The sequence below is a fragment of the Elgaria multicarinata genome, chromosome 8 (assembly GCF_023053635.1).
Source record: "Elgaria multicarinata webbii isolate HBS135686 ecotype San Diego chromosome 8, rElgMul1.1.pri, whole genome shotgun sequence".
NCBI classification, from domain to species: Eukaryota; Metazoa; Chordata; class Lepidosauria; order Squamata; family Anguidae; genus Elgaria; species Elgaria multicarinata.
In genome coordinates, this window is record NC_086178.1 from 55,923,361 (window position 1) to 55,940,051 (window position 16,691).

General features: G+C 46.0%; 1 protein-coding gene across 1 annotated transcript in view; it reads left to right on the forward strand.

The window, feature by feature from the left end:
• The first annotated feature begins 277 nt into the window (after positions 1-277).
• Positions 278-16,691, forward strand: part of RRP12 (ribosomal RNA processing 12 homolog) — a 34,193-nt gene continuing 17,779 nt past the window's right edge. Inside the window, exons 1-14 of the mRNA XM_063132513.1 lie at positions 278-434; positions 1,461-1,702; positions 9,124-9,207; positions 10,518-10,594; positions 11,992-12,097; positions 12,615-12,731; positions 13,001-13,139; positions 14,600-14,727; positions 15,027-15,119; positions 15,217-15,308; positions 15,407-15,518; positions 15,943-16,043; positions 16,150-16,264; positions 16,529-16,671. Of these exons, the coding sequence (XP_062988583.1) occupies positions 296-434; positions 1,461-1,702; positions 9,124-9,207; positions 10,518-10,594; positions 11,992-12,097; positions 12,615-12,731; positions 13,001-13,139; positions 14,600-14,727; positions 15,027-15,119; positions 15,217-15,308; positions 15,407-15,518; positions 15,943-16,043; positions 16,150-16,264; positions 16,529-16,671 (1,688 nt within the window). The 5' untranslated portion in view covers positions 278-295. The remainder of the gene's footprint in view (positions 435-1,460; positions 1,703-9,123; positions 9,208-10,517; positions 10,595-11,991; positions 12,098-12,614; positions 12,732-13,000; positions 13,140-14,599; positions 14,728-15,026; positions 15,120-15,216; positions 15,309-15,406; positions 15,519-15,942; positions 16,044-16,149; positions 16,265-16,528; positions 16,672-16,691) is intronic.

Here is a 16,691-nt window from a genome sequence, read left to right on the forward strand (position 1 = left end):
TAAGAGTTTTTCTTTTTAGAAGCACTGGTTATTTCAACGAACTACAACAGCAGAGAAACTCGGCTCCTGCCTGTTTTATTTACATCGATTCCTAGCCCGCACACGGAGGATTATAATCGGAGCCGGAAGTGAATAAAATGTTGAGAAATCCTTTTTTTACATCTCTTTGGATTCCAACCCCCCCCCAAACCGGAAGTTGAAGTGGCTCACGGAAGTAGGTAACCGGAATTACTTTAGAAAGGGAGTTGAAAGTAGAAGACGGCACGTGGTTTTCTTGCGGTCTGAACTGAACAGAATGGGGCGATCGGGCAAGCTGCGATCTGGCTCTGCCAGCAAGCTCAAGCGCTGGCGCAAGGGACACAGCAGCGACAGCAATCCGGAGGGACGACGCTACCGCCTGGCTGCCCGTGGACGTTTGCTCGCTCCTCGATCGGGTATGTGTGGCCGGATAAGCGAAAAGAGCTGTGGTGTTGGCGGAGGGGAGGGTCCGAATAGCAGGCGCTTCTATAGAGGAGAGGGGGCTTCCATGGACAGGGCTCAAAGAGAGATCTACAACTAATGTACAGCGTGTGGGCGAGTTATGCAGGGTTAAGAAGCAGTTTCCGCCCCAAGTTTTTGAGAGTGCTTGGGCAAGGCGCCCTTCCCTCAGCGAGGCTGCCTTCTCAGCGCCATTGTCGCCAGCTGCTATTGCTCCTCATCCTCATTATCATTTTGGCTTGCTTGCTTGACAGGCAAAGAGCCAGTGAACAAGTAAGCAGGGGCATCGGCTGCTCTTCCTCTTCACCACCACTGTTGTTTTGGTCAGAGGCAGGTGAACAAGTAGGTTGAGAGAGTGATGAGGTAGAGCAGGTCTTAGGGGCTCAGCAGATGCTCAACCATGTGTGTACTTGACCCTGGCCCTGTTGAGGAGAAAGCATTCTTAAGGAGGTGAAAAGCACTCTGGTTTTATTTATTCATCATATGTTGCTGCCCCTTTTCATTAAAAATAGATGTTGAGGCTGATTCAGACAAAGTCCTATAATGTAGTTGGTACCGATGAATCTGTGTCCAGAATGAAGGGCTCAAGCAACACAAAGCAGAAAGTTATCTCTTTTCCTAACAAACATGAAATTTCGCTCTAAAACACAGCCCGTGTCCTGTGGATGAGGAACCTCTGTCTGTAAGCTTGCTTATTCATGGTCTATGTGTTTTGAGTAAGGCCAAGCAAGGTACTTTTCAATGTGTTGGTGCAAAAAAACCTGGTGCAGCTTTGAATCTATGGTGCCTTGATGCCAAGTCAATGAGTGGTTCTCGCAAGCTGTACCCAATCCGTGGTACATTTTCTTTGGGTTTCTTGGGCCAGCTGAACTTGTTAGTTGTAACTCTCTCTGGCCTAATATGGATAGACAAGCCTGATAGATATATATTTGAAAGGTGTCTGACTTCCCTAGAGCTGGCTGAATGCTTATCTTTCTATATAGAAAACAGTAATTTGACTGTGGATGCTCTGAAACTGCACAATGAACTGCAGTCATCAGGACCACTGCCTGCCTTACGGGATGGAGAGGGGACCCAGCTCTGCATGGAAGAAGACGACAATGCTGAAACTGCTAAGACCCACAAATCTTCAGCCACTTTCCTGAGCGGCCTGAGTGACTGCACTAACCTCACCTTCAGCAGAGTGCAGCGTCTCTGGGAATCCAATTCTGCTGCCCACAAGGAGGTACTTGAATGCCAACTCTTATGAGGTCATAGAATGCAAGGCCAGTGAAGGGAGGGGATAAGAATACTGGGAAAGAGCAAATTGAGGACAAGTCAGTTGTTGACAGTTGGAGGAGAAGGCGTGGAGGAGAGAAGCAGAGAAGAAGCATGGCAAAAACTTCTATTTAAGTAGCATTAGTCAATTGACACTGTGGCACATAACCAGCCATGGGTTGGGCTTGGGTAATTTGTGTTGTGTTGTGAATTGACTGGTGAACTGTCTTTAGTCTGTAAGATTGGGAAGTATTATTCATATTCATTAGTCTCAAGAGTGATGGCCAATCTGTCTCTCCTCACTCATAGTTGTGAACTGTGTATATTACATTCAGTGTCATGAAAAGGATTGAGGAGTCTACAGCTGAGGACAGTGATTATGTCAGCCAGTGGGGATGGGTGGGAACATTTCATCTTGTCCTTTTTTCCCATGCAAACTTTAAAGTATGTTTTCTTAAAAATTGTAACAGCTACAGGGATGACGATTCTGGTTCCTTTAGCTATTGAATATATAACTGACACAATTATGCAACTGACACTGTAATATGAGAGCTGGGAGAAATCCCCATGTAACCGTAAGTAAGGAATCTGGGTGAGGCACCAAAACTAAGCCCTTCATTTTATGGACTTTATGAATTTACTATTAACAACTTAACAATTAACACAATTGCCTCAACTCCTAAATAGATGTCCAGCTGTTCTTGCAGGGCCCTGTGCGTTGCCAGGGTAAACTTCTTGATGTTGCTCTGGAAATGCTGTTCAACGTGGCAGGCTGCCCAATGCCCTGCTCCTTACAGACATTCTGTCTAATGTCACCTTCTCTTTCTTAACTTCCCCAAATCCCTCCAGCACCTTCCTCTGTTCTTCCCCCCCTCTTTTTCCTCTTTCTTTCTCCTGCTCCTCTCCTAACCACTCCCAACTGCCAATCCCTTCTTCCGTTATTATGACAGCCCATGCCACACCCATTCAAGAATATTCTTGTAGAAGGGTGCAGTGTTCTTGGGGAATGGGATATGTGAGGTCAAGTATATCATCAGGGAGGGGAGGAGTCTGCAGTTCTTACTCCTTTGAGGTCATAGAACAGAAGCCAATGAAGGGAGGGCCATAGAATGATGGGAAAGAGCAAAGAGAGGGGAAGTTGGTTGGTGACAGTTGGAGAACTGAAGAAGGACCTGAGGGAGGCGAGACAGGAGAGTAGAGAAGAGAGAGGAAAGTAGAGAAGATGGCGGACAAACAAGATGTCAGGAAGAAGAAGAATAAATAGACACTCCACAATGGAACTGATAGCCTGAAATAACTGTGGCAGACACTGATGTTCAACTAGCATCACTTAACTATGGTTGCCACGTAACCAACAGGTTGGATCATATGTATTAGGCTTGTTTATTCATTGATTATAATAACAGCTTAATTTTTAATATTAGGAAGTATTGGTCAAATTCTTTCGTCTTTGGAGTGATGGTCCATCTGCCACTCTTCATCTCTAGCTGAAAATGGTGTGCATTACAGAGCCACTCCTGGAAAGGAAGAAATAGGGCAGGGGGGGGCGTGGCTTGGCTTGGCTTGGCTTGGCTCTGCTCAAGATGGAGGCCTAATCTCTTGCTGCTCTGAACCGTGGGCACAGTAAGCATTTGGAAACTGGCTTTAAGCACTAGTTTTTTCTTAAAAGTGGGGGGAATAGTGAAGGGATGCAACAGAGACTGCAGCCAAAGAGAGCTGCAAAAAAAACAAGTCTCAGAGGCCTTGACACTGACTGCCTATTTGACAGTGCAGATAAAACCGAGAAGGCCGCAATGGCAGCAACAACGCCTAAGGCCGGAAAAAATAGCAGGGAATTAGAGGAGACTGTTAGCAATCATGATCTCCTTCAATACATCAAGCAATTAAAACATGATTTAACAGAAAGCTGGACTGTAGCCTTTAAAGCGCTAGAAGTCACAGTAAAAGAATTAGCCAACAAACAAGCTGAAACGGCCGTATCTGCAAATACAGCCCTGGAAATGGGAATGAAATCACAATCCCAAATTAAGAAAATGACAGATGCAGTGAGAGATTTGCACATTCAGCTGGAGGAACATCAAGATCACAGCAGACGTCGAAATTTTAGGGTACGTGGGATCCCAGAAAAAGAAGAGGGGGGAGACATGATCAAGTTCATAACAACCTGGCTTTCTGGCTTAAACTTAGGAACCCAGATTTCAAGAGAAGACATAGAGAGGGCACATCGATCCTTGGGAAGGGCAAACAACAATGGCGGTCCCCCGAGAGACATTATTATATGCTTTGAACGGTATACAAAGAAAGAGCAAATATACAAAGCTTTGCGCAATCTCCGTACAATCAAATATGAGGGCGTAGATCTTCAGATTTATCAGGACTTATGCCCAGACGCCCTAGCACGTCGTAAGCGTTTTAAACCTTTCACAGATGTTCTCCGTATCGCCAACATTCGTTACCGGTGGGGCTTCCCCTTTAAACTAGTGGTTCAGCAAGATGGTCGTTTCTACACAGCCTCATCTGGAACCCAGGCGATTGCCTTATCGAAAAGCCTGCACTTGGACCCTCCAGACTTTGCTACAGGTGACACCCCCATGGGCTCACGTGGCCACTCTTCAGATTGGTCAACTGCTCGAGGGCACAATAGAAGGGCTGGAATTCGACGTCGTCTAACAAGGGCAGATGGTTCTCCAGACCACAGTCGCTCCCCTCACCCAGATTGAATATGGATACTCATTGATTTGTACGGCTTACTAGGGAGGCTTGGCTTTCACCCAATCCCCTGTACTGCACCTCCTACACACATATTTAACAGGCTTTCCTTGAATACCTATAACCCCATCTATGTGGGCTTTCAGCAATGCCCACGGTTCAAAAGAACTTTATGATTTTCATATCAGATGTTTAGAATTATTTCTCCTCCTGTTGCCCCCTGGAAACGCCCACAGGTGACGATCACTTCTAGTGATTTCGTGGAGGTCTCGCTTGTTCAGACCTCAGCCAATCAGTGGCATTTGTTTGTTATGTTGTTTTGTTATATTAATGTTGTTCAACATGGTAGTTCCCTCCACGTGCATGCTTTCACTGGGTGTCCTATATCCTCTACTTTGCTCTCTATGCAGTGGTTCATATCATCTAAGCGCTACTTACCAATAGCTTTGTTTTTTCTGGACTCTGATGGCTGACAAACTGAAAATTCTATCATTTAATGTAAAGGGCCTGGGTTCCATAATAAAACGTGCCAAAGTGGAACTGCTGCTCAAGAAAGAGCGACCCGACATCGTTCTGCTACAAGAGACCCATCAGAAATCTCAATTGAAAAACAAAATTAAGGCCAGATGGATTCAACACTACGTATGCTCCCCTGGTTCTTCCAAATCAAGAGGAGTAGCCATAATTGTGGCTAACCAATGCCCATTTCAGATCTTGGACACATGCTGTGATACACAAGGCCGTTACATTTTCATTTCGGGACTCTTGGGCTCTGAGCAACTCACAATTGGATCTATCTACGCCCCTAATGTTAATCAATGCTCATTCCTTCAGGGTATGTTTTCTACCCTAGACACTTTTAAAAAGGGTCAGGTAATCCTTGGAGGTGACTTCAACACTGTACCCAATGATGAGATGGATCGCTCTAAGGCTAAGTCTGGTCGACCCCAATCCTCAACTTTTCTCACGGACCTTCTTCAGGAACAGGGCTTGTGTGATATTTGGAGAGTTCTACATCCGCAGGATAGAGACTTTTCCTGTTTTTCTGCAACACATCGCTCCTACTCCCGTATAGATCTCCTCCTCTTATCTGAGCCCTTAAAGGACAAAGTGACTACAGCTGACATAGGCAACATCACAATGTCAGATCATGCCCCAATTTGGATTGACTTGACACTTTCAGAAGATCGCACCAACTCTTATTTCTGGCGCTTGGACCCTCATCTTTTAACTAAACAATCAGTTCGAGAACAACTGCAAAAAGATCTCTCTGAATACTTCCAATTCAATGACCTGCCAGAAATCTCAACTGATATCTTATGGGATTCTATGAAAGCGGTTCTTCGAGGATCGTGCATCAAAGAGGCTTCACAGATAAAGAAGAAGAGAGAGGCAGCACGCACCAGGCTACTGTACGACATTTCTCATCTCGAAGCGCTTCATAAACGCACCGGCAGTCAAAGGACATACAGACAACTAATGGGCAAACGTGGTGAACTTATTGCTTTAGACACATGTACTGTACATAGATCCTTGGCATTTCTTAATCGTTATCATGAATTTGGCAACAAAAGCTCTAGGCTTTTAGCCAAAGCCTTACGCAGAAAAATGGCTAAATCTCGGGTCTCACATATCAAGTCACCTCAGGGGGACCTTCTTTATAAAAATGAGGAAATTTGTAAGGCATTTGAAAATTTCTACCAAAAATTATATACTACAGACAGCCCTGATGTGACCAAGATAGACGCATTCTTAGACAGGCTGATTATCCCTAAATTAAAAGTAGAACATAGAACTCTTCTTAATAGTCCCATAAGAGCTGAGGAGATAGAAGAGACCATAAAACGTTTAAAAAATGGGAAATCACCAGGCATAGATGGTCTTGGGGGGGAATTTTATAAAGCTTTTAAAGTCACCCTTACTCCCTATTTAGTGAGATTATTTAATTTTATTTTAGAAGGTGGGGAGATTCCAGAATCCTGGAAACGCACGCGTTTGATAACCATTCCTAAGCCAGGACAAGATCCCCACCTAGTGAACTCTTATCGCCCAATAGCACTTCTTCATCAGGATGCTAAACTCTTCATATCCTTGCTTGCTCATCGTCTGAACCAGTTTATAACAGAATATGTAGATGAAGATCTAACAGGTTTTATGCCAGGTCGACACTTAGCAGATTCAGTGCGCAGGATACTTAACTTAATTCACCACAGCGAAAGCCAAAAGTCTCCTTTGGCACTGTTTTCTCTTGCCGTTTTCAAGGCATTTGACTGCTTGGAATGGCCTTTTATTTTCCGCTTATTTCATAAAATGGCGTTTGGTAATCAATTTCTTAAGGTATTGAAGCAATTGTACTCTGATGCTAAGGCAACAGTATGTGTTAACTCTTGGGAATCAAAAAGGTTTCAAATAACTAGAGGCACACGTCAGGGCTGCCCACTCTCCCCACTTATCTTTGCCATTGCAATAGAAGCCCTAGCAACCTCAATTCGGGCAGACCCAGCTATATCGGGGCCTAGAATAAATGGGAGACATCATTGCATCAACCTTTTTGCTGATGATATATTGCTTATGTTAACAGAACCTAAGGTTGCTCTTCCTGCTCTTCGCACACATCTGGATACCTTCAAGGAAGTTGCTGGTCTGGAGGTCAATTATGACAAATCTGATTTGCTCTGTGTTAATATCCCTTTGGCTGAACAGAAAAATATTCAATGAATTTTTAAAGTCACTTTAAGATTTGGCAGTTTAAAATACTTAGGCATTCAGATCACTAAGGAAATCAAACAACTGCATATACGCAATTTTGATCCTTTATGGAATGCGCGAAGAAAAGATATGACACTGTGGAAGAAACTTAAATTATCTTGGCTAGGGAGGAATGCAGCCCTGAAAATGACTTTGTTGCCTAAACTGTCTTTTTTATTTCATACCCTGCCAGTAGAGATTCCTGGAAATGAGTTAAAACGTTGGCAACAAGCTCTATCCACATTCAGTGGAGGGGGCAAACGCATCCGGGTCAATCAGGCGACACTATTCCGACCAACTAAACTAGGGGGGTTTGGTGTCCCAAATCTTAGGCTGTACCATGATGCTTTTCAATTGAGGCAACTACTCAAAATAATTAGAAATGAGACAGCAATCCCGTGGGTGTCAATTGAAAGCGCCCCCTGCATCCCTACGATCAGGGCGATCCCATTCCTTCCAACACTGAAAAAACATATTCAAACAATTAATAACCTGTTTTTGAAAGCAAATTTAAAGGTATGGGCAAAGTGGGCAAAATGGTTTGCACCATCCCCTTCCCCCCTAACCCCGATTTTAGACCACCCCCGATTCAGAGATCAATTTAAGTATAGACAATTTGCAGGTTGGGAAGAAAAAGGTTTTTTCCATATTCGTGATCTCTTTATACAAGGAAAAATCATATCAATGCAACAATTAGAGGCAAAACTGAGCCCACTCCCTTGTACCTGGCTCCAAAAAATGCAAATAGTCTCTTTTGCAAATGCTCTATATCAATTCCATAACATTCCACGCTCGCTTACTATATTTGAGAAAGCTTGCCTGACTTATTCTAGAAAGGTTAAAGGGGGAGCTTCTGATATATATCATATGATGTTGGATTGTCAATTCCCAGATAAGGGAGGGTTAAAAATTATTTGGGAACATGATCTGTGCACCAGTTTCACTGAAGGTGAATGGAAAAGCTTGTGGCAATCAGCACCCTATAAAACAATATCAGCAAAAGTTAAAGAGCTCACTCTGAAAATCACTCACAGGTGGTATATCACCCCTGTTAGACTGCACCATATTAGTGGTAATATATCCCCGCTCTGTTGGCGTGGTTGCTCAGTTCCTGGCACTTATATTCATCTTTGGTGGGAATGTCAACAGGTCAAAACTTTTTGGTCAAGGGTTTTCCAAACCATTACAAACATTATTCATGCTGAAATAGAAACTGACCCAGCACTGGCTCTACTTTCTATTTTTAGGAATGCCAATAGAAACATTATTCCCAAAGCCTTGGTCACCCATTTGCTGGTTGCAGCCAGGTGGGAAATTGGCCAATTCTGGAAAAGCGACAGAGCTTTTGACCATCAACGCTGAATTGATAAGATTTGGAAACTAGCTTTAAATGATAAATTGACACAACATAGCAGGTTAGCAAAAGGGGAAACAACATCAGACACATTTTTGGGAAACTGGTTGGACTTTTTCACATTTATTAATGTGAATCCTAGCGAACCTAGACCCCCAATGACTCAGGAATCCTTTTGGTCAGAGGTTCTAACCTAACCTGCATCTTTTTCTGTACTAAGTGCTTATTGAAGGAATGAACACCCATGTTTTTTTATAGTGGTGCTGTGGGAACATTTATATTGTTGTTGAGTGTTTTCTTTTACTCTCTGTGTGTTTATTGTATTTGTCCTTACTTGAAAATCAATAAAAATAGTATTAAAAAAAAGAAAAGAAAAGAAATAGGGCAGAGGTAGCATCAAGGGCTTGAATGGTCTTTTGGGGCTCAACCACAGGGCATTTTTCCTCATAGCAGTTGTAAGCTGTCTGTAGGGTTCGCAAGAAATACTTGGCGTGTGTGTGGTGGGGTGGCATATTATCGGGGAGTATTAGTGAATTGGGTGTTTGAGCTTTCAAATCTCACTTTTGGCTTCTTTACAGGTATGTGCCGTGCTGGCTGCTGTCACAGAGGTGATCCGGGCACAAGGTGGTGCAGAGAGCGAGACAGAGTATTTTGGGGCACTGGTAAGTATCAAGGGAAACGGGGCAGGCAGGGGCTGTCTGTAAGTTCCAGAGCCCTAATATATACAGTGGAGTATGGCTAACAGCAACTACTGCGGTCACAGTAGCCACCAATAACCCCATGTTAAGCTCCCAGTATTTGCATAGGGAACATGGAGAAAAGTTTTCTCTTCGAGAAGAATGTGTAAGCTTTGTTGGTCCCTTGTTCAGATAAGGGTAGCGTTACAGCTGGAAGCTACAAGTTCTGTTATATTGGAGAGGCAGGCAAATACATTATGGTTTGCTTTGTATTCTAAGCCCCGTGCAGGCATTCGGCTTGCTCACATAAGGGTTGAAGTTGGGGGAGGGGGGAACTATCACCTCAGCAGGGCTCCTTTGCCTTGGACAGGTGCTTGGCAGACAGTGGGTAACATGACCTTGATGGCACTGGTTCTGTGTTGGGAACACCGTCATCTCTTGCATTACTGCCTGCTTTGGAACTTGCAAAGGTACCAGAGGGCCTTACCTAGAACAGGCAAGTTATCCCTACAGAGCAAAGGTAAGCTATCTGGTGCCCTCCAGATGATTTACACTGCAACTTCCATAATCCCTGATCATTGGCCGTTCTGGCTGAGGCTTATGGGAGTTGTAGTCCAAAACATTTGGAGGGCACCAGGTTACCTACGCCTGTAATAGCCAGAAGCTGCTAGTCATAGGGTAGGTCTTTCTTCTGGCCTACACAGAATGAGATTGTGGGATTGATCTCGTACCCATGGAGCAGCAAGGGGAGACAGTATAAGCAGCGATTATACTATGAAAAACTTTCCTTGTGCCAGCTCCAAGGTTGGTGGAAAGCACCAAAACGGCAGAGGTGCAGTTATGGTCTGAAGATAAGATATGGTGGTGTAAGTGTGCTTCTCCCACCCTGTCCGACATGACTCTGCTCTATTTTGGCTATTCCACTAGTGCATTCTTACTAGCTGAGCAGCCGCATCAGTGTATCTGTTAGCTGGCTTAACTTCAATATTGGATTGCGCCCTTAAAATAAAATAACAAGATTGAAACGGCAGATAAAAGACCTGGGAAAATAAAAAGGCCTTGACCAGGAATAGCAGTAGAGTAGGAGCCAAGTAAGCCTTCCTGGGGAAAGCATGCCGTCTGTGTCACTGTTCGCTGTGCCTTCATTGGGGTGGGGTGGGGAAGAGCTTCTGATAACTTCGGCATATGGGCAGGCTGGTGTGAAGGGATGCGATCCTTCAAACGTCAGGATAAAATCCCAGCAGTGCCCAACTTCCTCTCTGATTGTTTTGGTCTGCCATGCTGCGTCTCCTTAGATGACTACTCTGGAAGCTGTGGAATCACCAGAGTCACTGGCTGCTGTTGCTTATCTGCTGAATCTGGTGCTGAAGCGGTGAGTTCTAAGAAACATGAGAAGAGTATTCCCGGTTTAGACCAATTACATTGATGGTGCTATATAAATAATAATAATAATAATAATAATAATAATAATAATCATCATCATCATCCACCCCAGGATGCTGTAAAGCAACCTTAGAACAAGGGTGCACCAGCTGTGATCCCCCTAAAACTGAATTGGGTTCCCCACGAATGCCCTGACCACCCAACCCTCCACCTCCGAATTAGCACACACCCACACCCCTGTGATCCTGACACAGACCACTTTTTCCTCACTGCTAGTAGCAAGGAGAGAGTGATCTATATCAGGATCTCTGGTGTTTGTGTGTGTGAATGAGTTTATTTGTATGTGTGTGCATGTGACCTGGGATTCACAGCATATTCCCGATCATGAGTGGTTAAGCTATTCAGGAGCCAACATCACATGGGGCCCTCAGGGCGGAAAAATTGTGCACCCCTGGCATAGAACAAGTGGGGATGCAAACATAAAATTCCATGAGATATTGACTATGTCTAGGTCCAAGGCTAATCAGCCTTGGAAAGAGGTTGTTGCTATCAAACGTGCTTGATCCTCCTGTGAATCTATTTACACTCTTGATCATTACTATATATTTTTGGCAATGAGTTAACAAGATAAACATGCTTCCTTTTTGGTGTGATTATGTAACCTGATTCGCACAGTCACTGCAGCCCACCATGACTTACTAGGCACGGTGGGTTGTGGAGCCTGCAGGGTTACGTGCAAACCCAGCAAGGATGAGCTATTAGGGTGGTGGACAAGCCACACAGAATCCATGGCTGTTGTGGGTGGCTTATCAGCTATCCCAACAACCAATCTCACCAGGTTTGCATCTAATAGGAAGCCAGTACGTGCCCCTGGTGTGCCCCGAATATTCAAAATAGCTGCTGCCACTATAACAAAAAGTCTTGCTGAGAAATTCATCCACGGTGGCTTCTTGCTATGTGTGAACCAGGCCGTTGTGTTTGTTTTTAGTAGTTTTGGTGTACTGCTGAAATAAAGTACGCTAAAAAATTCTGAACTGATTATCCACTCCTTATCAGGAATCCCTGATCACTGTAGCCATAACACATTTTCCATTGTATTATATCCTTGTTTAGATGGGATGGCCAAAATTCTGCACAACTCTCCAGGTGCGGATGTCCCTTGTTGAGAGAAAGACAAGGATTACTCGTGCCAGTGATAAAAAATATGGGAGCTGGTCTGGGCTTGGAAGTCCCCTGTGTCTCTTGAAGCAGAGTGGGTGATTGGGAGAATAAAAATGCAGGGTGCCACCAAGTGAGCCTAGCTGCGAAAGAATCAAGTTATTGCTTTCACTTTTCCTTATGTTGCTTTCTCCCAATTGTCCATACCACCCCTCCCCCTGCCAATAGGGTACCAGGTCCCGTGTTGATCAAAAAGTTCTCTGATGCTTCCAAGGCGTTTATGGGCATCCTAGGCTCGCAAGCCTGTGGAGACTCCACCTTGGCCCTCCGCTGGGTAAGTGTTCCTGGAGGGGAATAGCGGTGGGGCATAAAGAGCCTCTGTGGGGAACTGTTGTGCCTAATGGGACCCTTTGTGCAGTGTGATGCAGAAAGGAGGCAGAAGTCTGCTGTTCAGGAGCCCTTTGGCCCAACTTGGGCTATTTTTCCCCTGAACAAAGTATGTGGAGGAAAGCTGAGTTGAATCAATCCTATAGTTGGACTTAAAGGTGTTGGACAGCCTTCCCCAACTTGGTGTCCCCCAGATGTGTGGAACTACAACTCCTAGCATTTTTGACGATTGGCCAAGCTGGCTGGGACTGATAGGAATTGAAGTTCAATACATCTGGGGGGCATCCAATTAGGCTGGTATCAGAGGATGTTTTGTCCCTTGATGGCGCCAGATGTATTAGAAATTAAAACTGAGGGTTCTCCAGTCACACTGGCAGGGACGTTTCTTAACATCCAGTGTGCATTGGGGCACAACTAGCTCTGATAGTATGATACCCATGCTTTTTCTGTCTCCTTCCTATCAGGTGCTCTCCTGCTTAGCCACTTTGCTGCGAAGGCAGAATCTGATAGCCTGGAACTACCCAGTGACGATGCAAGTTTTCCATGGCCTGCTCAGCTTTACTGTCCATGTCAAGCCCAAGGTGAGTTGCTGGAGATGCTGTTTCGTATCCCCTTCCCTAAACTTCACATATCAGTCAGTTTCACTGCGCATGGTTAACATCCATGCAACCCCACATCACCACAAGAACTTGCTTTTTATTGTTGTTAAATTTATATCCCAACTTTCCATCTGGAATGCTCAAGGTGGCTAATAAAAGAAAAATAACTTCCCATACGTGATGGCTTAGAGTTGGGCACATGCTACAGTCTAGCTTGCCTTCTTCTCATACAACCCTCTTCCCTGTTGCAGGTCCGCAAGGCTGCTCAGCATGGTGTTTGCTCCATCCTCAGAGGGAGTGAATTCCTGTTTGGAGACGGAGCTCCCTCACATCACCCGGCTGCCTCTTCTACCGCCAAGTTCTGTGTGCAAGAGATTGAGAAAGCTGGAGGTACTGGGGATGGGAAATCCATATCATGAGAAGCTGTTGCCTCATAGAGAACAGATGTCCACACTATTTTGCCACTTTAGAAATCTAAGCGTTGACCCAGAGGGTCTCTTATTGCCTCTTCAAAAATATATTGTGAATTGGTCTCCGTTTCTTAACTGTGTATCTTATTGAATTGTTCTAACAGCTCTATTAAGATGGCAGTGTAGGTATCTCCCTATAATTGCATAACTGACCTGGGATATTGACACATCTGGTGAACTAAGGTGCAACACTTTATGGTGGATCTCAGCAGTGTGGATTGCATAGGTGAACCTTTGGGGGACAGTGGGCACATTTAGAAATTCTGGTGAGGCTCAGTGATAAGTAACTTGACCAAGAATGTAAGTACAAGACAGAGGTGCAGTTTGAGCCCCAAAACACAAAAACGTTCCTTTGAATCATTTTCCTCCTACAATCAAAGACGCATTTCAGAGAAAGCAAGCTAATTCATTTCCCCAAATGAATTGATTCTCTAAAATCAATTCCTTTACAATTGGACCCCATCATTAAGATTCTCCCCCCACCCCACCCGCTATCAGTTACTGCTCAATTAACTCTCAGCCCATTCATTTCCTCTCAGCCAACTCACCCAGGGCTGGCTAAAGAAATGTTGCTGCCTTACCTTTCCTCTTGACTCTGTCTCTCTCCTCTCTACCCCTGGATCACCACCCATACAGGCACCCTCTCTCCCTGGACCAGCCACCCTAAAATTCTCTTGTATGCACCCAGCACAGACCCTCCATTCCTCCCTTCTTACTCCTCCCCCACTCCAGCACCATCTCCTGCTCTGTAGCTTAGGGGTTCCTTTAATATCTACACACACAGACACACACACCTGAGCACACTGTTAGCCTAGACTCTTCTCACTTAGCATCTTAATTTTCCCACAATGCTGGGGAACGGAAGATGGTGGGCAGCTGGGGTCTTGGCCACTGCTTTGCTTTGCAGCTTCCCCCCAGCCACTCTGTTTTAAAAAGAAAAAAGAGAAGAAAGGAGACGGGAGAAGTTCGTACATTTGACAGCAGGGCTCTGTGGGTGCCATGTTGGGGAAACCTGGCGTAGACATTCCTACTTCTTTGAGTTTATATTTTTAGCGCCAGATGAAAACCTTTTTAATTTTCTAAGGGCTTTTAATATTTGCTCCTAAAACTGATTTTATGCTTGTTTTATTTCTTATATGGTTTTAATGTCACAGTATGAGATCTCGAAAGCTCACATGTTTTGTGATTGTTTGGTTGACCTAATAAAGGTATTACACGGATATGGATTTTATATATCTTATGGATTTATAATTTATTGATATTTCTAAGCTGCCTTGGGAGAAAATCTTCCTGAAGGGGTGGGCTGTACATTTTAGAAGAAATTCCCATAAATCCACTGTGTTGGGAGGGTAGCAGCACTGACTCTGTCTGGCTCCGTAGGTGCTAAAGAGGCCACCACCACCTTGCATGTGCTCACTCTGCTACGTGACCTATTGCCCTGCCTGCCTGCCCCATCTGTCAAGTCGTGCTGTGAGACCCTGCTTCGGGTGATGACCCTCAGCCACGTGGTGAGTTCCCCTCCCTTGCCATCGGTGGCTGTATGGCTCTGCCTTTGCTTTGGCGAATCTACATGGCCCAGTTGGAGGGCCTGAGAGCTTCAGTGGGAGTGATGGGGCATAGGGTGGCCTTGGGGCTGGGAGGACCTACATACCCAAATGGCCTCTCTTGTGGAGGGAAAAGAATCTGGATGGAGCATTGGGTGACCATGTTTGGCCTCCTGGATTTGCAGGAGACGCGAAGGCAGAAGGGCCTGATGCACCAAAAGAACTCTTAATGTTTACCTCCTTCTCTTCTCTCCTCTCCCCAGCTAGTGACAGCATGTGCTATGAAAGCTTTTCATAGCCTCTTTGCCACCCAGCCACCCTGCTTGCCAGCGGAGCTCAATGCCCAGATTATCATGGTGAGTATCGCAGGAATTGAACCAGGGCAGGGTGGGGGGGCACAGTCAGCCCGCCCTGGGTACTCAAGAGGTGCTGCTGTCTGTTTTGCTCCACCAGGCGCTCTACGACTACGTACCCAGTGAAAGTGATCTGCAGCCTTTGTCGGCCTGGCTGGCCGTCATGGAGCGGGCCCATGTCAACTTGGCCAAGTAAGGAGCTGTGGTTGGGATAGTGATGGGGAAGTTTGGGAGGGGGGCGTGTCTGTTCCCCAAATGATCCCCAACAACACCTTTCTTCTCTGTTGCAGGCTGCAGTGGGATCTGTGCTGGGCTCACCTTTCCCGCCTCTTCAATGCGGCCATGAACTGTTTCCTTTCTCCTCACACCCAGGTGGTGTCTGTTGCCGCCCAGACCCTCAAGGTACACACCGTTGCTCCTAGCTTGCCTGATGCACAGCTGGCAAGAATTGTGCTTGTCTGGGGGCTTGGTTGCTTTCATGAGACTAAATAATGGTTGGGTTTTCCACGGTGGGTGATTTTATTTATTAAAGTATCTCTATCCCACTCTCCTGGGGAGGCTTACGTGCAGTCAGTAAATCAAAGACAGCTCTGCCTGCAGGCATGCGATCTGAAATGACACAACGCGCAAGGGAAGAGGCAAAAACAAGCTGGCCTTTCAGCTGGGCAGGTGGAAGAGGCCGCTTCTGCTCTCATCGCCCTTTGTACAGCCTGCTGGTGGTGACAGCTGAGAGTGGAGGGCTCTGGGTGCTCCGATGCTCTTTCTCGCATCCTGTTGGGAGTGTGAGCTGGTGCTCAAGCCCAGTGCGTCTCTTTGCATCCCGCAGGTCTTGCTCAACGAGTGTGTGGCCCCTCACATGGCAGAACTGGGGCTGGTTTCCTCGGCCAGCCCCTCTGGACCTGCTGCCCACGTCTGCAAGATGTTCAGGTGAAAGAAACAGCCAGCCGGGTTGGGGGAGCTGGCAAGCCTGCTTTGTCTTGCAGGGGCCCCCCCTTTTCTTATTAGCGAGTCTTGCCATTTACTTTTCTTGCAGAGCCGTGGAAAAGGGCCTGACGTACCGCTTCCATGCTGCGTGGGCTTCAGTGTTCCAGGTGCTGAAGGCTTTCTTTGAGGCGTGTGGGCAGCAGTGTCACCCTGTCATGCGGAAGGTAAAGGGGCTGCTGTGGCACTTCAGGCCTCATCCACAGGAGGCAAGCAGGGCGTTGCGGGTTCCTGAGGTTATTCGTCGCTGCCGTCTGGGTCACTCGGCTAGTGGTTCAAGGAGGCATAAACGTGGGTTATAGTTTGGATATTGGGAGGTCAATGTTGTGAGCCAGTATGTAGGGAAGACTTCTTCAGAGTCTGTGCTGGGTGGGCACTATGTCTCACTGTGTGACTCTTCTTCTTCTTTTCCTGTTCCCCTTCTGCTGCAGTGCCTGCAGTCCCTGGCTGACCTGCGCAGCTCCCCACACTTTCCCCACACTGTGTTGCTTGACCAGACTCTGGGGGCTGCAGTGGCCACTATGGGTCCTGAGGTGGTGCTGCAGGCTGTGCCCCTAGGCATTGATGGCACCGAGTGAGTATGATCTCCCGGGG